We start from the raw sequence: 24253 nt of genomic DNA on the forward strand, positions 1-24253 counted from the left end.
TGTTCAGGGTCATTCAGTGTGTCAGTAGCAAAGCTGAGAATAGAACAGAAGTCCCAATTCCTCTTGCTGTCCTCTAACCACTAGACTTGCTGCTTCAGTCATCTTACAGATACATTGGCTTGTTTTTAGTCCTTGGACCTACCGGCTAAATATAATGTCATTTCTTTTACAGGTAAATTTTACTGCAAACCTCATTTTACACAATGTAAAACAAGCAATAAGCACAGGAAAAGACGATCTACATTAAAAACGCAAGAGAAAGTATGTATTGGTTATACTTCTAATGTAATGTTGACAGTTTTGTGGGGTTTGGTTGCTCCCCCCCCCCCCCCACACACACACCTGAAAAACAGGGAAAAGTATCTTCAAGTAATGCTAACCTTTTATTCTTTTGCATTTGGCATATTTATGGTTTGAGAATCAATAGCTATAAGCTAACATTGTGAAAGTGAGCTCTGACTTGATAAGGGAAGGCTGAAGGTTCCACTTCTGATTGATGTCAGCTTAGTTGATGTTTGTCTCTCAGTGATCACAAAAGTTAGTCACTCTTACAAATACTTGGCTGTGCTACCATCCCAATACTGTGTGTGTCATTGTCATAGACTAAGGCAAACTGCGGGACAAATTATATTCTACAAATAAGATAATACAAATAAAAACAAAGGTTGTATGGAGGAGCCACTTTAAAAAATTATGAAGATAAATATTTGAATCTTGGATTGCATGTTTGTGTATTTAGATAGCGACAGTGGGAATTTTGTGGAGCTACATTACATAGTTCACCTGTAGGTGTCAGACACAAGAATATATAGTAGTGTGCCAACAGTGAGAATAAATAGCCACTGGAACAACTTACCATCACTGGTGATTTTTAAATCAAGATTGGATGGGTTTTCTAAAAGATCTGTTCTAGCAATTATTTGGGGAAAGCTCTATGGCCTGTGTTATACAGGAGGTCAGACTAGATTATCACAGACTAGATCAGTGGCTCTCAACCTTTCCAGACTACTGTACCTCTTTCAGGAGTCTGATTTGTCTCCACTTACCCCTCACTTAAAAACTACTTGCTTACAAAATCAGACCTAAAAATACAAAAGTGTCACAGCACACTTTTACTGAAACATTGCTTACTTTCTCATTTACCCTATAATTATGAAATAAATCAACTGGAATATAAATACACATTTCAGTGTATAGTATATAGAGTAGTATAAACAAGTCCATTGTATGAAATTTTAGTTTGTACTGATTTCGCTAGTGCTTTTTATGTAGTCTGTTGTAAAACTAGGCAAATATCTAGCAAGTTGATGTACCGCCAGGGGTTTGTGTACCCTTGCTTGAGAACCACTGGACTAGATGGTCCCTTCTGGTCATGGAATGTACTAATCCTTGTAAAGACATTTATATTTCAGCCCTTGTGCAGTTATTTTTAATTTTCCTTTTTTAAGGTGGAAACAGAAATGTGGATGCAAGAGGAACCCAAGCACCCAGAAACCACAGAAAGTACTACTTCTACTGTTAGCAGTCCAGAGGACAGGCCCCAAGGTATCATGACTTCCTTCTTTAGGAAAACTCTAAGCTGGCCCCTTAGGGTGACGGGGGATCTGCTTGACATTCCAAGACGCCTGTCTAACTGGATGCATGGTTTTCTGCACGCTACCAATCTTCATTTAAGGGACAATGCATACAACTATATCTATTTGTATGAACTCTTGAGCCTTGGTGTGCCATTCCTGTGTGCGCTGCTAGAGGTACTTACTCATATGTACCGGGAAGCAGAGCTATCACTTGAAAACATGCTTGAATGGGTGAAAAAGTTCTTTAGGGTTTAAATTCTTAAGTGTCTTGCTAATTTGTGCCTTTCAGATTTCCAAAATTAACAGCCTTCCAATATGTTTATAAACATTTCAATTTCATATGTGCTTTAAGTGAACAAAGAGCTCACTTTGATAGACTAAGTGCAATCAAAACACACTATGAATTTAAAACATGTACTGTACAAGAAAGATATCATGAAGTTCAGTGTCCAGATGCATTTCCAGAACATGGGGACTAAATGAAGGATATTTTATAAACATTTGTGCAGGGGTAGGTTTCTGGCTGTGAACAACCATGTTTCTGGGTTTACATTTTAAAAATCTTGTTTTAAAGACCAAGAAAGAACATGTTCTTTCAGACATTTCAGGGTGGTAGTGACAAGTGACTGGGTTTTGAAACCTGAATATGGCACATCCCTTTTCTCTTGCTTTCATCTTTTGCTCTGGGTACAAGGTTTACTACTTGCATGGAGATGTTTTGAAAGGAAAAAAAAAAGCTTTTTACTGTACCTAATGCACCCGACTTCTAGCCATGCCTTTTTTAATTTATTACTCCTTTGGTATCCTTTGTTAATACTAGGTATTTTCTGTAATACTAGCTTATTTAAACCTGAAATAAATTTAAAGTGCAAATCTTAGATGAGTGGATGATTAATTGAAATGGTCAGATCTAAGAAACATAGTGTAGATAGCTGCTATTTATTCCCCAAATTAAGAGTTTTTTCTCATTTGGGGGCTGATCCAAAGGGGAGTTGAATACCCACAGCTCTAGCTGAAGTCAGTTGGAGTTGTAGGTGCTGAAAATGACTTTGGATTGAGCCCTAAACTTGCAATATATTGCAGTCAGATATCTAAAAAGCCATATTTGAGTAAAGTAGAAGTACTTAGAAATAATGTTTTTTTTTTTTTTTTTTAAACTGATGATTTTCTGTTAGATGTTTTATTTCAATGTAAGATGCTAATAGAAGAAAATCAAAATAATTGCATCATCTCTGGAAAAAAAAGGTTTTTGTGGTGGATCTTGGCATGAGGTACCTTAACCCAAAAGCTTCTCTAGAATGTATGACAATTAGTCATGAACAATTCCCCAGACTCTAACCATTGTCTAGACAACTCTAGCTAATTATACACACATTCCCTATCTCAGTGCTTAAAACTGTATTTGATGGAGAAACACATGGACAGATCTCCAAAAAATTAAAAGCATCTGTAGCATTTTTTTCTAATAACAAGGTATTAATTTAAGCCACAGAAAACATGTTGCCAGCAGTTGGTAGAAAACAATCAGGAGGGGTCATCTGCCAATGACCTTAAGTGGGTCGATTTTAATATGTATATTGCAAAAGCCCAAATGGAAGCTTCTATGTTTGTATGGCACTAAAAAGAATGTATGTTGTCTTAAAAAAAACAAACTAGCCTGGTGGTTTAATAGAAACAATTTTTTCTCCAGATAATTTTATCTTTATTTTAAAAAATACAGAAAATGAAACCATGTACAGTTTTCAATGAGAAGGCATTTCAGGATTTTTTCAGGGGGGTGAGGAAGATATTTGCAAAGGCTTATACAAAGAACTTGTATGGTTTTCAAGTACAGCATGTCATTTGCAGCAACTTGCCACTAATGCTCAAACATACTCCAGTGAGAATTTGCTAGACTTTTGACAGGAGGCAGTGATCGTAACAGTAATATGGTAAGCAGCTATAGAGATGTAGAGAAATGTTTTTGTACTACTTGAGTATTTTGAATACTGGACTCCTCTTTAGTAAAAATTTAATTAAAAAAAAAAACCTCCCATAATGTTGTTTACCATGTTACTCCAGCCATCCTAAAGAATGTTAAGAAATGCATTTTTTGATTTTATTTAACATGTTTTGATTCAGTGTGTTGGACTGTCGGACACTAAAACAGTCCAACAGACTACTTTTCCCTAAGATTTCTCCACTAATGTTTGTCACTTGTTCTGAATTTTGGCAGCTTGAGTATAATGGTAGTCTAAGTGAATAACTCTGTAGTAAGAAGCTTGAAAACCTGTGATGTACCATGAATTTTAAGAAAATGAACCTTATTAGTAGAAAGTGAGACACAGAAGTTAAGTGTAGGTTTTATATAGATTAATTAAAAAACGCAACAAATTTCAGGGCATATTCACGATTATAAAGTTTATAATATTCATAAAAGAATATGAAATTGTATATTTGCTGGCATTTCAAAATCATTAGTATTGCTGAAAATGTCACACTGGTATCTATATAATTAATCCATGTATGTTTTATCCTTAGCCTTAATTCTACCAGTAAGGTTCATAACTGTTCATCTTTATAAATTAATGAAGAAAGCCATCACTCATAAATTAATAAGGCAGTTTAATTTTGGTTGATTTTTCTACTTTTTTTTTTGCCTAGTAATCTGTGAATAACACCTATAGCCAAACTAAGGTTCCTCTTTCTTTCTTTTTTCCTTTTTTCCAACATCCTGTGTTGCTTTTAGTTCATTTCAACATTCCAGTTCTACGTCCATTCATTGGCTGAAACATTTCTGTTGTAAGGTGATTGTTCTGCTTGCCAGTTTCAGAATATTGTAACTAACCCCTAATATCGTTTGACAACATTTTGGAGCAAACTGTGTGTGTCTGGTATATTAATGGATGAAAGCTTTAGCATGATTATTTTTTTTAACCAATTGCACAGCGCACAATGCAAGAAAAGATCATTTCTTATGTTTCTATAAAGGACATTTCTTTCTTTCCTCCCCTGCATGTACATCTTTTCTCATGGTTTTTAAATATTAGGCAACTCCATTGTTTCTCAAATACTAATTAAATAAAACCCTACTTCTTTCAAAGTATTATATCTGCACTAATTCAAAACCAGAGCATGAAGAATCTTACAGATGGTCTTCTGTGTCTTGTTTAAGTGGGGATAGTAATGCTTACCAGTTTCATAAAGCACTTTTTAGCTATGGATGAAACAGTGCTATATAAATGTGAACCATTTCCCCTCAATATTCAGGGAGGGAAAAAAGTTGAAGTTTCTGATAAAAACAAAAATCCACATTCAGAGCAATAAAAATTCCTATACAAGGAGGGGGGCAGAGTTCATAGGCAGTTTAATAAAAATGGAAGTGCTCTTTTATGTTTAAGGCACTTCGATTTGTAATAAACAATCAGGGTTCTGTAATTAGAATGTTTTATTCCAATTGTTTTCACTAATAATAGTTTTAACTATGCCCCATTAGCAGCTTTGGGGTTTGTTTTGTTAACTGATAATAGATTTGTCTTGCTGCATGAGAAGTTACTTTTATTTCCTATGACGGGCTTGTGGGAATTTTTTTTTTAAATGCCAAGTATATTTGAATAAAATGATAATCTAAAAAGAGAGATTACTACAAATGAGAACCTATGTACCAATCCTGCAAATGGATCCATTAGCATGGAACCCTGCACTCTTGCATATTCTAATTGAAATCACTGGGACAGTGGTTCATGTTGTGAATCCAATTGCACATGCAGGATCTTAGTGAATTAATCTGAAACTCTCTGAACAAAACATTATGGAGTTTGTAAAAATCCCTGGTGAAGGATTCATCCTGTATGCCTTACTGTAGAATGAGGAAGGACTATAGGATCAGGTGTGCAAACTCATTATCTTGCTGACCTGTGCGTGTATATAGTGCTAAAATAATTGAGCGTGCTGGTATTGTTTAAACTCTTTATGAGAATTAAAAATCTTTTTAAAACTAAAAACAACCCCTCCAGCTCGCTGCATGGCATTGACCCATCATTTCCTGCACCACAAGGCTAGGCCACAAGTATGGATTTTTATAATTTTAGGGTTGTTTGTTTTTTTGTTTTTGTTTACTAAACTCTGCATGCTTCATTAAGGTAAGGTTTATGAAGGACTGGTCTCTCTTTTCAAATCACTTGCCATTGCTATGTTTCTTTACCTTCTGTTGCAGAGTCTTCATTTCTTTAAAGAATGCCATCAAGGATTCTGTCCCTCTCCTCCTAAATCTTTTTTGCTTTCTTTTTGCTTCATGATCTTAATTGAGCAAATTTTTTATTAAATAGGTTTTTTTAATTCTGTATTTAAATTGTCACATGGAAATTCTGTATTTTGCACACTGTGAGAGTTGTTTAGCTTTATTTATGGCATTTGCTGTAAACAAAAATAAATGTAGTTCTTTTTAAAGCTCACTGTTTCCGCTCTTCCTTTAAAAAAAAAAAAAAATTCTTTTCCAAGGAAAGTATCTTAGGAGTCTGATGTTCAAATTCCCACTAGAAATTGGCACCTGTTGTGTATCTCACTGTATAGCTGCAACAGGACTTGGAATATTGCTGGATTGTGACATTTTAGAGCATCACACATTCCGTTCAGGGAGACTCAAGACTTTTGCTAACATCTTTTGATACATGTCTGTTGTAAATACTGTGGACTGCATAACTGCCAGCAGTAGAAATTAAAATGTGTTCAGATTAAAATCCATAAAATAATTTGCTTGTGACGCTTATGTAAAAAGTGCTGTTGCATTCTAATGTGCTTTATTGAGCAGTTGTCCAAATCTAGAACATGGGGAAACATGGAATTGATGCTGATTGAACATATTTTGCCAGTACATTTATATGCTGACTTTACTCTATACCTGGAATTTCTTAATACAAGGCCTAATTTATATTTGGGGGGATGCCTGTTAGTTTATTCAGAGTTCAGCTAAAATAGGTTATAGTCAGCCTTTTACTGAAGAACCTTTTACATATAGAAAGGGAAAGCACAATATATTTTGCTATAATCTTATTCGGATCATCTACAGAACAGCTCTTGCAAACTGAATAGCAAATACCCAAGTTGATTCTACATGTTCTGCTTCTGTTAGATGCTGTAATATTATAGCTCTTTTGTGGTCTGATCCATAGCCCACTGAATTTAATAGGAGCCTTTCCACTGATTTCATAAGGCTTTGCATCAGGCCCATAAGCATTAATGTTGCACCACAAGTTGTCACATCTACTTACGATGAATAGGAGTTTGGTGATGGGATTACTCTCCGTGGGAACAATAGCTCAGGGATTGACAGAACTGTATACACAGATAAAGGAAAGAAGCCATATTTCAACTTCACCTGCCTCACCCGTGTATTTTTTTTCAAATATTTGTGTTACGAAGGTCAGGGTGTAGTACATGCTGTGTGTTCTTTTCAAAGACTAAATTGCATTCTAGGGAAAGCAGGTAATGTTTGTGGATAAGCTTTATCCTTCTGTTATCTCCAGCTCTTTACAGAAAGATGTTGCTACTCCAGTTTGTAAGCTCCAGAAATCTGTTGGACTCTTGGCTGCAGTTCACAGTAACCCTTTGTATGGTAACATTGTGATTCCTTCCTCTTCCCCCCCAGTTAATCCTGTTCTGTTATCTTTTTGCTTATCCTATTTTCTCCTCTTCTTCTCCTCCTCTTGTATCTGCAGTTCTTTAAACTTTCCTTGCTTCTCTCAGCAAAAAATATGGCTGGTAAAATAATGGAGAAATTGGCTTGCAAATAATTTTATTACAGAATGTGTTGGCAATTAATATTACTGAACCTGTATGAGCTACTTGAATAGTGGAAATAAAAAACATTCTCAACGAATTGTTAGATGAAGAACTGCCACAATGAATAACAGATGTTGTTTTCAATGAATTATTCAACCATCTCTGATTTAAAAAAAAGGCAAGAAACACAATCCCCAAGGCCCAAATGCCATCAGAAATGGAAAGTTTGCCTGGCTAAGAGATGTACAAATCAAAATAGGGACTAGTGACTTTTATGTAAAAGAATAAATGTTGGGTAGCATTTTAATAAGAATGGTCAAAGCACCTCCAATAAGAATGAAATCGACCCTTCAGGCAAACTGATCTTGCTTGGGGGCTGTAAGTTTTGCCTGTCTTCGTGCTTTCTGGTTTTGGATAGAAGCAAAGGAATTGAAATACTTTGAGAGATCAGTGTGCTGTTTCCACCCTGGCCCCATTGTAGGATCCATTTGACAAGACGCATTCATTGTTGACTCCCTGCGTTATAATGTATCAATAAATAGTCTAAATCCTCTTTTGCATTAGGAGTAATGAAGTTCCTAAGTACTGTTTTGCAATTGGCGCGTGTACTTTAGTGTGAAAAAATGAACCAGTCAATTAGAATTGATTCTTATTAATCTTGTTTATCCTGTACCCAGGGACCAACCAACATTGGGGCCCCAGGTGCTGAATAAATACAGCATAGCAGACCGTCCCTACCTCAGATCGCATACAATCTAAATTGACCAGACAAATGCGGGAAAGGGATGTAACATATAAGCAGAATGATCAGTGTGAACATAATGTTAGTTCCATGCTTGAGTCAAAATTGTTGTTAAATAAAGCTTTTATAAGATTTAAATGCCCTCTGTTTATTCCTTATAATACTGCTAGAAGAAGAAGATAAACTCATACAGATGTTAGTACATTAACAGCTGTAACTCAGGACTCCCATCCTTCATGGGTTCTCTGTGCTCTGGCCATGTGACCAGACCACACTGTAGATGAGAAGACTGTGAATGCCTTTTTCCTTGCCTACAGTTGAGCCATTTCCAAAAGCTCCCACACTCTCTAAATCTCCACCCATAGCACATGCCATTTTAAACACATACACACAACAATGATGCCTTTTTCTTTTCTATACTTTGTACAGGTCTGTCTAATCTTATGTGGGGGTTCTGTTCCGCGGTTAGCGCGTAAAGCGAAAACCGCGTATAGTCAAAATTACATTGAGTTCAATGGCGGGCGGAATCGCCCGCACTACAGGTACAGTATTAAAATGGTTATTTTTCTCTCTTTTGTTGTTGTTTTGTTTTTGCCGACCATGTAAAGCTGACATCGTGCATGTTAAATACGCATAAGATGCGACAGACCTGTACTGACAATAGTATTTGTTTAAGAAGAAGGTGGGGGGGAAGCAAATCTACTGCAGCACCAGTCTTGATGCACTTGCTTAACAGAGCCCTTCTAACAAACACAGGTTTGGAGCTGATGCTGGTAATGCCTCCTTAAATCATTTCATTCTTTGCGTTCTTCGGTATTTTTTTTTTTTTTTTTAAGGAACGCAAACTATATCTAAGCTGCAGACACTCATTAGTGTTCAGTAGTTACAGCGATATAAAGCATCTCAGACATGTCAACTCATGGTTCTTTTTTTTTTTATTTGGTTCAAATTGTTTCAAATATAATTACTATACAGGTATTAGAATCACATTGGTCTGTACCTTTGAAAAGTCAAGCTGATTATGCTTGGGTCTCATAGTTATTAATTCAATACAGGATTACTTGCCTAAGTATCTGTTAATGAAACCATACTTTTTAATGTTGTTCTAAAAGATAGACATCCTTTACTTTCATGCTAATACTTTAGGATCCAAAGAAGACCTTAAATTTTTAAGCATCTGAGAAGTAAATTTGGTTTTTCAAACGAACAAAAACCGCTTGAAATTGCCAGTCACTGGGTTAGTAATTCCTGCATGAATTCAGATGTTTTTGATTCATAAAAGCCACTGTGAAACAACCTTTTCCCCTTCCTTCTGAACTTTGGAGTACATGAGAGCAATAAAAATATGAGCAAGATAATGCTGTATGAGCTCCTACCTCAAGAATGAGGTCACAGGTCTGCATTGCCCCCACAATGTGCAGATAGGGTTATCTTAGTTGACTTTCCTCCACTTGCTACCCTACATTCCTCACATTCCAGTTAAAGTGATGAATTTAGAAATGAATTGAATTTCATCCTGAATATTTTTGAAAGCATGACATGTTTATGAAGCACTTGATTGTGTATGAAAGATAAGGTTGTAGAAACTCAAAAGACCTAATGCATTCATGCTTGGTACAAATATACAAATTAGCAATGTAAATATTTCTCTAGGCCACTTTCATTTTCTTCATGACCTGCAAACAGAAGAATAAGGACAAAGACTTTGATTTCATCTCCTTAGGTGGTGGTCTCGGAACTCATTTCAAATTGCTGGAATTTCTCATGTGTTCTTTTGAAATGTGAATTTACAAAGGAATTTGCATGTTACTATAGTGAAGTACCCTTGAACTTGCTGATTTGACATTTCTCGGCACATATTGGTTCATGTCTTCGTTTTATTATTTTACTGCTTTTAGCATATTGTAAAAATCACTGTTTGACAGGCATTAAACTAATGTTTATTACTCTAATGGCTTAAAATATTGCTGCTCCATGCTGAATCTGTTGTGATTACGTGCATTAATATACCAGACTAACACAAATTGCTCCAATATGTTTTATGTAACGTTTGTTATAAAATGAAAGCTGTAGTATGCTAATGACTCCTATGTGAAAAACCTTTCGCCATAATTATACAAACCCATCTTCTTCACCTCCTGCCTTTGTTTCTAATAACTTTTCAATTAATCGCTTTTACTTTAGCAGGTTGCTACATTTTGCTTATTTTTTGTGGCGTGTTAATGTTGTCCTGGGATGCATTCAGAAATTGCCTGCTTTAAATCCTGTATTGCTTTCCTAGTCAGAATTGTCTGGTTATGTTATATGGCTGAATTTCAAAGTGTTTGTGCACCGACTAGGTAAGAGATTTTTAAAATGTTTGTTAAACTAACTTGCTAGAGAAGAACTTGTATGTGTCTGTGCACATGCACACTAGAGTTGGACAAAAGATCCTTTTGACACAAAGTTAGCTTGTTCGTTTAGAGCTGGGGAGCTGTAGTAGAGGCACAAAGGGCTAGATTGTCACATCTTTTACTCAGTTTAGCAGGCGCAAAAGGGGAACTAATGTCCCAGAATTTATTCTTTTGTGTGACCCTGTTTAGACTGCAACTCTAGCCCTATAGTACTCACTTGCCAAACCCCACTGAGAGCCAATGGGCAGGGAGGGGATGGGATGGGATGTGGTGTGGGAAGAGCAGTGTCTGGTTCCACCCCTCCTATTCTCCAGTCAGAGAGCTGATCAGGGTCACAGGTAAGAGTGAGCTGCTCCACAAAAAGGGTGGAGTAATTTACTTTCCTTTTCAGAGCAAGGGCTCTTCCGGTGGTGGAATGTGCCATCCCTTACTCAAGGCAGATTGTAAGGTTACAGACTTTCAAAGGGAAAATTCCTGGCCTAACATTTTTTCAGATGGTCTGAAATGTCCTTGTTGGGGGAGGGTGGTCAGCTAATTTTAGGTGTTTGTTCAAACTTGGTTAAAGTTCAGACCTAAAACAAGACCAGACAAGCAGTCACAAAGAGATGAAGAAAAAGAATAGTGAAAATACAGCTTCTGTCTGATGCTTGTAGTTCAGTTGCTGGACTACCACAGATACAGACCAGAGTGTGAGGCCCAGTTACCACTCAGGGCTACTTTGGCTTGTGAAAATGTTTGGCTAAGATACTTTTATCTTCCCGGGGCCAGTCTGTGGAAAGCAAATATTCTTTTTGCCTAGGTTGGGCTGTTCAGCATCACTTGTGGCTTGCCAGGTTGATTAAGAGGTGTCAGACACGACCAAGATGTTCTGTTGGTATCAAGCTTTTATACAGTCTTCAGCCTGCCCTCTTACTCAGAGTAGTTATCAAGCTGGTAGCTTTCTGCCAACTCCAGCATCACCTCAATTTTTGATCCTTAGCTTGTAGCCTGGAGCCTTTTGTATCTGATCTCCTTCTGGTGATGGGGAAGAAAGACCAGATGTCTATGTTGCTCTTGTTAGAACTTTCACGAATCTCTGACACAGCAGAGCACACTAGGTGGTGGTGTTGCTTTGCTTGCAAGACCTGACGGGAGGGAACAGGAGTATGCAAACGTGAGTACATTTGTTCATTTCAAGGATTATCATGGGGATAGTTATGAATAATTTCTTCTCTTTGCTGATGGGGCACCAAGGGTGTCCATCTTGTCATCCCTCCAGTTTAACATCTATGTGAGGAGCACTGGTCAGTGGTCCATCTAGTCCAGGATCCTGTCTCTGACAGTGACCAGCTACTTTCAGAGGAAGGTTCAAGAAATCCTGCAGCAGGGAGTGATGGAATAGCCCATCCCCATGGAAAGTTTCTTCCTAACCCCAGTCATGTTGGCTTATTCCCTGAGGCATAAGGGTTTCCACAACTTGTTTGTTTGTTTGTTTGTTTTTGATTCTTGCTGTTATAATTCTGGATGTTTTTGGTTTTGTCCATACAAACGTCCAGTTTTTTTTAATTCGGCTTGGTCTCCATGTGCTTGTGGCAATGAGTTAAACAGGCTCATTGTGCATTGCACACTCAGTCTTAAATTGTCTCCTGAAGTGATGGGAGTGATTGTGAGCTATTCTCACCAATGTAGAATCATGGATGAAGGCTGTAATAAGTGCTTGAGGATCAAGCATGATCAAACAGAGCTAATAAGTAAGGGTAAGTATCTGGAAGAGCTGACAGTTGTTATGACTTCTCTCTTTATCAATGGAAAAAAGACTCTCCTGGGCTGGATGGTGCACAGTCTTCAATAGTTTAGTGGACCCACTGCTCTCACTCTGTGAGAGTAGCATGAAATGCCTTTTTGTCATCTTCACCTGACCTAGAGCCTGGGATTCTTATTTGATATAACGTTAGCGTCTGTCATCTCCATGCCAGATTCCAGTAATGTGCTTTGCTTGAAGCGAACTTGGCAGACCACTCAGAAGCATCTGTTAATGCAGAACACTACAGCCCCCGGGTTAAATAGGGCTCGTCAATGTGACACCTTTGCTTTGAGCTCTTCATTGGCTCCCTGTGTGCTTCCGGATGCACCCACATGCTTTGGTGAGGAGCACCTTAGTTATTATTTTACAAGATTTTAGAAAGAGTTGATAATTGTCTGTAAAGCTCTAGATAGGCTAAGACTCAGCTGTTTTGGACACTACTTCTCTCTCTGTGCCCAGTCTAGTCGACTGGAATGCTCTTACTGTCCTTCCCTGTAATTTAACTTGGGAGAGGCAGAGCATTAGAATAGTGCTTGGAACTCATGCCTACTCTCCACAACGCCAATGTGGAGACCTTTAGGATGAATGAAACAAGCATCTGTTTTAAACTAACTTTCCATCTTTGAGTAGAGAATTTATGAATTGAGAAGCAAGGTAGGGAATGGGCTGGCAGGGGTGGTCCATGTTTACTAACTATTTGTACAGTGTGTTGTCTTCATGCCTACATTCCATTTGGTAGATATCTTATAAATGTGGCATTAGCCTGGAATAAAACAGTATCAGAATTCCTATTTTATCATGTCCAGTATTTCGACACCTCCTCATTTAGTGTCAAATATGCACCATATCCATGTGTCACCATTACGTCACTCAGCATTTTTATCTTACTAATGAAATACAAATAAAACAGATGTCTGAAAAAAATTCCTGGAAAGGAAGAGGAGGCTGGAGTAGGCTGTTCTCACTGTATTAGGCCAAGGTTTAGTAACAATTAGTAGAAAGGCGTGCAATGGATTGGGCCTTTTATCTCCCATGTTCAATCAGATAAGTTGCTCCTTGACCTTTGATTTGTTTTTATTAGTCATGAAGGATTAGTAAACAGCTCACAAATAAATCTGACCTTTTTAAAATCTGAGCTTGAGCTCTTATCGACCTGATTAAGAAATTCCAAAGCCTATAAGCTCCCTTCTGCTTCACATTGCAGAGGGGAGCAGTCTGCAATAACTTCCTACAAGGATAGGCAGCATTCCCCTGCACATTGAAGTTTTGCCTAAGTAATGTGCGGTCTTGAGGATGCAAATCAAGAGGCCAGATATGGAGTCATGACTATACCCTTTTCATGTATGCAACCCTCAAAAGCTGCAGACTTAATGACTAAAGAAAACAAGTATCTGGACTGGCCATTATCTGAAGACAAGATACTGGGCTGTCACCATTGTCTTAATGCACCACATGTGTAGAGGGCCAATGAGAGCATCTGCAAATATATTTGGTCTCAGATTCTCTGCTACACCCTCATTTCTCAGCTGCAGTTTATATATCCAGAACACACATTATACTGTAGGGATAGAATCCTAGAATATCAGGGTTGGAAGGGACCTCAGGAGGTCATCTAGTCCAACCCCCTGCTTAAAGCAGGATCAATCTACAGACAGATATTTACCCCAGTTCCCTAAATGCCCCCCTCAAGGATTGAACTTGTAACCCTGGGTTTAGCAGGCTGATGCTCAAACCACTGAGCTATCCCTCCCCCAAGGGCAGCGGCTTCCAATGGTCCTTTTAGTCATGCCCACAGACTGCTCTGCCTTCTTAGATTGGGGGACGCATGTGCGTGGATGTTTCATTGTGTTCTACTGCCCTCCCTCTTTCCTTAGTTCTCTCCTGTCTCCACAAGGGCTTCTGCCATATGGGATAGTGCTTGCTCTAGAGAGCTGATAGGCCTTATAAACATTCCGCATGTGGTGTTGCCAAAAAAAAAAAAAGACATTTGAGATCATGGCTCCAGCCTTGCTGGCTAGGAGAATATTTTGTAAGCTTCTCGACTGTCTTAAACTTGTCATCAGCAGAAGCATAATTACTGACATAATTTCAATGAGCAGAAAAACAATTTAATTTGTGTGAGCTTTTTTGTTAATATAAGCTACTTTTAGTCTGTATACTTTTTGCAGGGCTTAAAAGGGATCAAGCCAAAAACAAGGCCTCCAGAGAAAGGAGAGGAAAGCTATGTAATAACTTCTACTACACTGGAGTCACTGAAGTAGCACGAACTGGGATCTTAAGGCTTGTCTACACTGCAAAATTAGGTTGACTTAATTTAAGTCCACTTAAGCCACTTCAGTAATTCAATCGACTGTTGATGTCCATCGTACCCTCCTGCCGGTGGAGCACGTACTCACCAGGAGCGCTTGCACTGGCTGAAGAGGGACATTATGGGGTGACACTGCGAGCTCCGCGCTGGCTCAATTTCACAACTGAGGGTATGTCTACACTACGGGATTAATCCGAATTTATATAATTCGGATTTGAAAAACAGGTTGTATAAAGTTGAAATGTATGCGGCCACACTAAGCACATTAATTCGGTGGTGTGCGTCCAAGTACCGGGGCTAGCGTCGATTTCTGCACCGTTGCACTGTGGGTAGCTATCCCATAGCTATCCCATAGTTCCCGCAGTCTCCCGCGCCCATTGGGATTGTGGGTTAAGATCCCAGTGCCTGATGGGACAAAAAACATTGTCGCAGGTGGTTCTGGGTACAGCCTCACCTCCTCCCTTCCTCCTCCCTCCCTGCATGAAAGCAACGGACGGCAGACAACCATTTTCGCGCCTTTTTTCCTGGGTGAGTGAACACTGCAGACTCCATACCATGGCAAGCATGGAGCCCGCTGAGCTCAAGACAGCAGTCATGAACATTGTAAACACCTCGCGCGTTCTCGTGGAGTTTATGCTCAGCCGGGACCAGAAAAACAAGGCGAGGAGGCAGCGGTGGCGGCAACGCAGCGACAAGCATGATGAGGACATGGACATGGACACGGATACAGAATTCTGTGAAACCACGGGCCCCGGTGCTTTGGAGATCATGTTGTTAATGGGGCAGATTCTATCCATGGAACGCCGATTCTGGGCAAGGGAAACAAGCACAGACTGGTGGGACCGCATAGTGTTGCAGGTCTGGGACGATTCCCAGTGGCTGCGGAACTTTCGCATGCGTAAGGGCACTTTCATGGAACTTTGTGACTTGCTGTCCCCTGCCCTGAAACACCAGAATACCAAGATGAGAGCAGCCCTCACAGTTGAGAAGCGCGTGGCGATAGCCCTGTGGAAGCTTGCAACGCCAGACAGCTACCGGTCAGTCGGGAATCAATTTGGAGTGGGCAAATCTACGGTGGGGGCTGCTGTGATGCAAGTAGCCAAAGCAATCACTCAGGTGCTGCTACGAAAGTTAGTGACTCTGGGAAATGTGCAGGCTATAGTGGATGGTTTTGCTGCAATGGGATTCCCTAACTGTGGTGGGGCGATAGACGGAACCCACATCCCTATCTTGGCACCGGAGCACCAAGCCACCGAGTACATAAACCGCAAGGGGTACTTTTCAATGGTGCTGCAAGCACTTGTGGATCACAAGGGACGTTTCACTAACATCAACGCGGGCTGGGCGGGAAGGGTTCATGACGCTCGCGTTTTCAGGAACACTACTCTGTTTAAAGGGCTGCAGCAAGGGACTTACTTTCCGGACCAGAAAATAACCGTTGGGGATGTTGAAATGCCAATAGTTATTCTTGGGGACCCCGCCTACCCCTTAATGCCATGGCTCATGAAGCCGTACACAGGCAGCCTGGACAGGAGTCAGGAGCTGTTTAACTACAGGCTAAGCAAGTGCAGAATGGTGGTAGAATGTGCATTTGGCCGTTTAAAAGGTTGCTGGCGATCATTATTGACTCGCTTTGACCTCAGCCAAAGAAATCTCCCCATTGTTATTTCTGCTTGCTGTGTGCTCCACAATCTCTGTGAAAGTAAGGGGGAGACCTTTATGGCGGGGTGGGAGGCTGAGGCAAATCGCCTGGCTTCTGATTACACGCAGCCAGATACCAGGGCGATTAGAAGAGCACACCAGGAAGCGCTGTGCATCAGAGAAGCTTTAAAAACCAGTTTCATGACTGGCCAGGCTACAGTGTGAAATATCTGTTTGTTTCTCCTTCATGAAAACCCGCCCCCTTTATTGACTCATTTTCTGTAAGGAACCCACCCTCCCCCTTCCCCCAGCTTTCTTTCAAACCAAATAAAGTCACTATCATTTAAAAATCATTTATTCTTTATTAATAGATTAGAAAAAGAGGGAGGGAACCCGGGTGGTATTTGGGAGGAGGATTGCTGGGAAGGAAAAAGCCACAAAGAAAAGGTTAAAAAAATGACAGCCTTTTGCTTGGGCTGTCTACTGGGGTGGAATGGGAAGGTGTACGGAGCCTCCCCCCCTGTGTTCTTACACGTCTGGGTGAGGAGGATACGGAACATGGGGAGGGGGGAGGGTGGAACAGGGGCTGAAGCGGCAGTCTGTTTTCCAGCAGCCGTTCCTGAAGCTCCACCAGACGCCGGAGCATGTCTGCTTGCTCACGCAGCAGCCCCAGCGTTGCATCCTGCCTCCTCTGGTCTTCCTGCCGCCACCTCTCATCTCGAGCGTCCCTCCTGTCCTCACGTTGGTCCCTCCTGTCCTCACGTTGGTCCCTCCTGTCCTCACGTTCACTGGCTTCTTTCCTATACTTTGAAACTGTTTCCTTCCACTCATTCAGATGAGCTCTGTCACTGCGGCTGGATTCCATAATTTCAGAAAACATCTCGTCTCGCGTTCTCTTCTTACGACGCCTTATCTGTGATAACCTTCGGGATGGAGGAGGGAGGCTTGAGGAATTTGCAGCTGCTGTAGGGAGGGGAAAAAAGAGAGAATTGTTTAAAAAGATACATTTTGCAGAACAATGCTTATACTCTTTCACGGTGACCAACACTATTCACATTACATAGCACATGTGATTTCTGTGCAAGGTCGCATTTTGCCTCTTAATGCTGAGTGCCTGTGGCTTTGCTGCTAGAGATCACAGGTCTGGGCAACAGAATTCGGCTTGCATGCGGCCATGGTAAGCCATTGTCTTACAGCTTCTGCGCCCTCCTTTCCCACATACCAAGCATAGCCTGTAGAGTGCTGCGGTTTTTCTGTTAACATTCAGCAGCAGCAGCAGAAAACAAACTAACCACCCCCCCTCTCGCCATGAATTCTCTGGGATGATCGCTGTACCCCTCCCCCCACCGCGTGGCTGGTATCAGGGAAGATCCCTGCAGGCACCAAACTAACCACCACCCCCCCGCCGCCACCCCCCTCCCGCCATGAATTCTCTGGGATGATCGCTGTACCCCTCCCCCCCACCGCGTGGCTGGTATCAGGGAAGATCCCTGCTAGCGAAAAACTCAGGGCCAATTTCCCATCTGCGCTTGGCTAACTGCAGGGAAGGATTTATTTTCCGCCACAGGCAAACAGCCCAGTAGGAACGGCCACCTCTGTCCCCTTAATTAAGTTCCCGTATTTCAACCAGGTTACCAGGAGTGATATCACTCTCCTGAGGATTACACAACAAGATAAAGAACGGATGTTGCTTGAATGCCAGCAAACACCGGGACCATACGCTGCCAGGCTTTGTCAGGCAATGATACCAGATTACTTGCTGCAAGCATGGCGTGGTCAAGTGTCCTACCATGGAGGAGGGAATAAGGATGCACTGCCCAGAAACCTTCTGGCAAGGCTTTCGGAGTACCTCCAGGAGAGCTTCATGGAGATGTCCCTGGAGGATTTCTGCTCCATCCCCAGACACGTTAACAGACTTTTCCAGTAGCTGAACTGACCGCGAATGCATCCCAAGTCCTCAGGGCAAAGTAATCATTAAAAACCGTTTGCTTTTACAACAAGTTTTATATTTTAAAAGGTAAACTCACCTGAGGTCCCTTCCATGGGGTCAGAGTCTTGGGTACTGGCTTGGGAGGGTACTTCAGTCAGGGTGAGAAAAAGATCCTGGCTGTTGGGGAGAACGGAGTGCTGTGTGCTCTCTGCAAGCTCATCCTCCTCCTCCTCCTCCTCCTCCTCCTCTCCCCCGTCGGCAGAATCCTCAGGCGTCGCTGATGAGACTATCCCCGACCCAGAATCCACGATCACAGGTGGGGTAGTGGTGGCAGCCCCCCCCTAGAATTGCATGCAGCTCGGCGTAGAAGCGGCATGTCCGCGGCTCTGACCCGGAGCGACCGTTTGCCTCCTTTGTTTTTTGATACGCTTGTCTGAGCTCCTTGACTTTCACGCGGCACTGCTCAGAGTCCCTATTGTGGCCTCTCTCCATCATGCCCTTGGAGATTTTTTCAAAAGTTTTTGCATTTCGTCTTTTAGAACGAAGTTCTGCAAGCACTGAATCCTCTCCCCATACAGCGATCAGATCCAGTACCTCCCTCACGGTCCATGCTGGTGCTCTTTTTCGATTATCAGCCTGCATGGTTACCTGTGCTGATGAGCTATCTGTGGTCACCTGTGCTCTCCACGCTGGGCAAACAGGAAATGAAATTCAAATGTTCGCGGGGCTTTTCCTGTCTACCTGGCCAGTGCATCCGAGTTTAGATTGCTGTCCAGAGCAGTCACAATGATGAACTGTGGGATAGCTCCCGGAGGCCAATACCATCGAATTGCGGCCACACTATCCCTAATTCGAAATGCTAAAATCGATTTTGGCGCTACTCCGCTCGTCGGGGTGGAGTACAGAAATCGATTTAAAGGGCCCTTTACATCGAAATAAATAGCATCGTTGTGTTGACGGTTACAGGGTAAATTCGAATTAAAGCTGATAAATCCGAATTAAAGTCGTAGTGTAGACCAGGCCGGAGCCTACCAACAGTGAAGCTGACATTGAGCAGGGAACCTGGCCAGCAGCCCAGCTGGGAGCCAGGGGAAAGCAGGGCGCTCCCAGTGCGGAGCAGGGAGCCCAGGCAAGGAGCCTACCTGGGAGCTGGGAGCCTGGGGGGCAGCAGCCTGCTGGGAGTGGGTAGCCAGAAGTCTGGGGGAGGAGCAGCCGGGCTAGAGCCCCCTGACCCACCCTGGGGTGACGGCCTGAACCGTGAGCCTGGCACAGTGTTCACAGCAGGGAACCTACCAGCCTTTCTTGTCAATTTCACAGCTCTGGCAGGGAGCCCTGAAATTGATAAGAATTTTAGCCAAGAGCTGATGTAAGTAAGGCAGTGTCTACAGAGACATTGCGTTTCCTTCTTGTGGTGGCAGAGTTATTATCCTAGTGTAGTAGGGCACTTATATCAGCAGGAACAAGGCTGTAGTGTAGTCACCGACATAGGTCGACATAAGCTGTCTTACGTTTACCAAACTCTGCAGTGTAGATCAAGCCCAGGATATTCGAGACACAAGGTGGGTGAAGTAATATCTTTTATTGAGTTGCTCTTCTGTCAGGTAGTATACTAACTACTGTTCATCCACACACATAAATAAGACTTAGAAATGGGGAATGACTGCCTAATTGTCTAAGGGTAGGACCAAAATATCAAAGGATGATCTATAAGTGAGCCCTACCTCATTCTTCATATACATTAGAGAGGTATATTAAGTCCATCCCCTGACAATACAGGATTTAGTCTTAAAAATGTGGGGGTTAAGTGATAATTATCTGACTGTAAGTCAATTAAACGTATCTATTTTTGAAAGCACATGAATGTACTCTGTAGCTATGAAAGGATCCCACTTGTGTCCCTCCTTGTAATAATTATTTCTAACAGTGAAATGTACTGTCTTGCCATGTTCGTCTGTGTTCACCTGTATTGGTTACAAACCAATAGCTTTCTTCAGTAGGAGCTGCTGGGTGCTTTTGATCACTGGGCCACCAAATACGGACTCGGGAACTTCAGGCACCCAGGTCTGAACACTTTGGTCATAGTTATAAATAGATTCTGCTATTCATTTCTTTCCCCCTCTTTGGTTCTTTTCCCAAAGGAAAATCTTGTTGAAACCTCATTGCTCATTTTCAAATGTTGGTTTTGAGTTTGGTGCTCAGAAAATTGATTCTGTGAAACTGATTCTGTTGGGGCTTTCTGTTTCCCAGTCATAACTCAACAATTTAGTGACCAAACAAACAAGTGCTTATTACTGTGCTAGCACTGCAGTGTATTCTCTCTGCTTCACTCATCATTGGCCACATTGCCAATTCATTCTAGAATCTGTTGCTGGTGGTGATGGCACAAGGTTATCCCAGACTGACTTTCAGATACAAAGATGAATTAGCACGGCCAATTGTTAAAAAAATAATGAACCAAGCAAATTTAACATAGTAGTTGCTGAAATTAAATGTGAAACATAAAGGTGCTATTTCTATTAGAGATGGACCTGAACCAAAATCTAGACTTGGGGATAAGCAAGGTCCATTGCTGGACTTTTGTGGCTTGGCGCTTTATTTCTAATGGGTTAATTTAAACTTTGGTTGAATTCGGAGATGGATGTGAGCTGCACAAGTCGGGACGTTCTTTTAATTTTTAAGTTTGCTTTTCCACACATCACTGCACATTTAGCTAAATCCTTTGATTCCAAGGAAAATAGTTCTCTCCCAGTGTGTCTATCTGGAAGTAGTTAGTTAAAAGTATAGACAAAAGAATTGTTTATCCTAGGTTTCATCTACATTTGAGTGGGCGGGTGGGATGAATACAGAATGGCCTCATTTAGATCATTGAAGATGGTGCCAATTTTAAATTTAATTGAAAATAGATGATCTGTCACCTACTAAAGAAGAGAGGAAAAGATTTCTTATGTACTCTTCCTGTAAAAAGATGAATATTGTCAGTTTGGGACTGCAGTAGGAAATGCCAGAGTAATGAGTACACGTACACTGAAGAAACTAATCCGAAAATTTAGGTTGAATAACTTATAGAATCAATTCCAGTAAATGAAACCTTTGGAACCAGCTTGGCAATTTGTATGATCAGAAGCTTGTCAATGGTGATTGTAAGATGAACATTTCAAACTTCTAAAATGCTGCACTAATGCATTTAATATATCCCTAATTTGGGGTAACCTGAAATGTAGGGTGTTTCGCAATGTTTTTACAATTTTGGATAAAATAAATCTTTATTTTTGTGCAGGCTCTTTTAGGCACTCCTCACACCATCGTATTTGAGTGCTTTGCCAATAAATTCATCCTCCGTACCCCTGCAAGGTGGGGGAAATACCATCTGCATTTTGTAAATGGGAAAATAAGACAGAATGGTTGAAATTAGGATTTTCCTTAATTTTAGTGGGAATCGGTGCTCAAATTTCTTAAGTTGCTTAGAAAATCCCACCTGAAGTGACTCGCTCAAGATCATACAGGAAGTCTGTAACAGAGGAAATTGAACCAGATCACCTGAGTTAACAGACTTTTATACTGTAGAACTCTGCTCAGGTTCTTTAGTGGGTGCTCCCAGTGGCTTCAGCATGGACTGTAGGCACATGTCTTCAAAAACAGTCATCATCATAAACTCAACAGTAAAAGTTCCAACTTGTGGTATTCGCCATACTTTCTTTTAGTTGCACAGTAATAATCCCACAACCACATAGTTCCAAGTACTACGTCTCAGTAGCATAGTGATGTGTTACATCATTTCTTCATTCACGACTGACAATATCACCACATTGTTTACCAGAAAAAAAGATGAGCTAGGAAAAAATTCAGTGTTGTGCTTCAGTGTAATAAGACATACCCTGAGCTCTGTGTGTGTGTGTGTGTGTGTGTGTGTGTATAGACAACAATGGAACTAGGATGAGGCAAACACTGATTTGTGGTAAGGGCTATAGTCTTTATAGCCCTTAGACTCATCAATTTCCAATAACAGCATATTATCTTTGTGTAAGTATAGCCCATGTACAGCAGACAAAATAAGCAGTCATTGTTGACGTTACAGAGAGACTTTTACCAGGGTCTCTGCTGGCCATTAATAGGTACAGCTAACAATATCACCCTTGCTCACTAACTTATTCTTTTTCCTGGTTCTGTGTACAGTAAAGTATCAGAGGACTAGAAAGGTTTTGACCTAACATATTAGCTCCTTGAATCTTTCATACTGTATTGTAATGCTGACTAATTTAGAATTTTCTGAAACAATAGATGCTGTTATATATTTAATATACGCTGACAAAAGTAATTGTCATTAGGACATTTTTCATTTTAATTGGCTCATAGTCTGGCAGTAGATACTTGGAGCATGTTATCTACCCACTGGCTGCGATTAAACTTCAGATTTGGCTGAGTAAGTGCTACCATTAGGGTTAACACCTTGCAGCTGCACAGCATGTCTATAACCTCAAGGATAAATTTATTTAAATATTTTGGCAAGAGATTAATATGAACTTCAGTCCAAACTGTAGCCCCAGAAAGTGTATGCTTTATTAGCCTGTAGTGGAAATGAAGAAAGTTCTTATATGCATGCAATAGGTAATTTCAAGTGGCTATTTCCTATGGGCTATGTCCTCTGCCGGTATAAGCTGGTGCTATTAATAAATAAAATAAATAAATGGCTATAGCCTATCTCGTCCAGCCCCCTGCCGTCACTAGAAGGACCAAGTACTGATTTTGCCCCAGATCCCTAAGTGGCCCCCTCAAGGATTGAACTCACAACCCTGAGTTTAGCAGACCAATGCTTAAACCACTGAGCTATTCCTCCCTTCTGCTTGATCAACTTCAGTGGAGAGAGATCAACTGACACCAGCAGAAAATTTGGCTCTGTGTATCTGTCCATTCCAGAGAGTAGACATTTCAGTGACTTTTATGTGATTGTGTATGTTGATCATTTAAGGTTCAAATAGTCATATTAAGTCTGTGAGTTTATAGTAGGAAAACCTTACAAAATGAGGGCCCAGTCCTAGAGAGGAAGGATGAACCTGTGGTTACAGGACTAGCCTGGTGTTTGAGAGATCCAGTTCCCTGCTGCATCGCAGACTTCTTGTGTGACTTTGGGCAAGTCACTTAGTCTGCCTGCCTGCCTCAGTTCCCCCTCTGTAAAATGGGAATAATGGTTCTTCCCTACCTCACCCCCTACAGGGGTGTTGAGGATAAAAGGATTAAAGAGTGTGAGGCTTTCAGATACTATGGTAACAAAACCATAGAAGTGCTATAAATACATAGATAGAAGACTGAGGTGCAAAGCACCCTCAACTCCTCAAACAGGAGAATGACTCCTCACATGGGCACAGATCAAGCATGACACTTAACATGTGCTTTTAAATTTATACACTGGCTTCAGTGCTTTGCTGGATCAGGGAACTTACTTCAGGCATCCCCTTTTTTTATTTTCTTTTGCAGAAGAAGGTCTCGTCACTTCTAGTTTATTTACAATTCTTTCTTTAAATCAGAGCATTTTCCTGTCTTTTCTTTTCAACACTTGTCTCCTCTTCCATGTGGCTTCTAAGGAGAATGCAGCCATTGTCCAGTTGACAGCTGATTCGATTTGTTTTCATTGCTATGAAAGTGTAGGTAATAATTAACAAAAGGATTGCAAATCTGTATATCATCCAGTCTTTTGTTTGAACTAGCGAAGCTCTTCATCTGTGGTGTTTACATGAGCCTACCAACAGCTTGTCACTGCTCTTTGTACTAGGTTCATACCGTTTCTTTTTCAGAGGGATTGAAATGTTCCTTGGGTAAGTGCATAACGGGCCTGATTCCACCACCTTTAATCCCAGTGAGCAGTACCTTACTCTGACAAATGTCACTGAACTCAAGGTGCTGTTATGTAAAGTACTGCTCAGGGTGAGTGAGAACCAGGTTTAAGCAGAGAACATTCAAATTGCGTAGTATATTTAGGCCCTCATCCTGCAAAATCTTACATGTGTTTTAACTTCCTGCATTGTGGGAGAAATGCTGATCCCACTGAATTTAATGGGAGTTTTGCCAGTTTTGTCTTTGTAAAGCTCACACTCAGGGTGGTCCCCTTGACTACATTGGGAGTG

General features: G+C 41.0%; 2 protein-coding genes across 2 annotated transcripts in view; one reads left to right on the forward strand and one right to left on the reverse strand.

Annotated features, from left to right (window-relative positions):
• Nucleotides 1-24253, forward strand: part of MICAL2 (microtubule associated monooxygenase, calponin and LIM domain containing 2) — a 192836-nt gene that overhangs the window by 111682 nt on the left and 56901 nt on the right. The window contains exons 24-25 of the mRNA XM_054026154.1: nucleotides 173-261; nucleotides 1449-1751. Coding sequence (XP_053882129.1) covers nucleotides 173-261; nucleotides 1449-1751 — 392 coding nt within the window. The remainder of the gene's footprint in view (nucleotides 1-172; nucleotides 262-1448; nucleotides 1752-24253) is intronic.
• Nucleotides 16214-18351, reverse strand: LOC128836264 (eukaryotic translation initiation factor 3 subunit A-like). The gene is made up of 2 exons (XM_054026372.1): nucleotides 18232-18351; nucleotides 16214-17167 (listed from the first exon to the last, which is right to left on the reverse strand). The coding sequence occupies exons 1-2, from the start codon at nucleotides 18245-18247 to the stop codon at nucleotides 16653-16655; spliced, it is 531 nt and encodes a 176-aa protein (XP_053882347.1). The 5' UTR covers nucleotides 18248-18351; the 3' UTR covers nucleotides 16214-16652.

The sequence above is a fragment of the Malaclemys terrapin genome, chromosome 4 (genome assembly GCF_027887155.1).
Source record: "Malaclemys terrapin pileata isolate rMalTer1 chromosome 4, rMalTer1.hap1, whole genome shotgun sequence".
In the NCBI taxonomy this organism is placed as follows: Eukaryota; Metazoa; Chordata; order Testudines; family Emydidae; genus Malaclemys; species Malaclemys terrapin.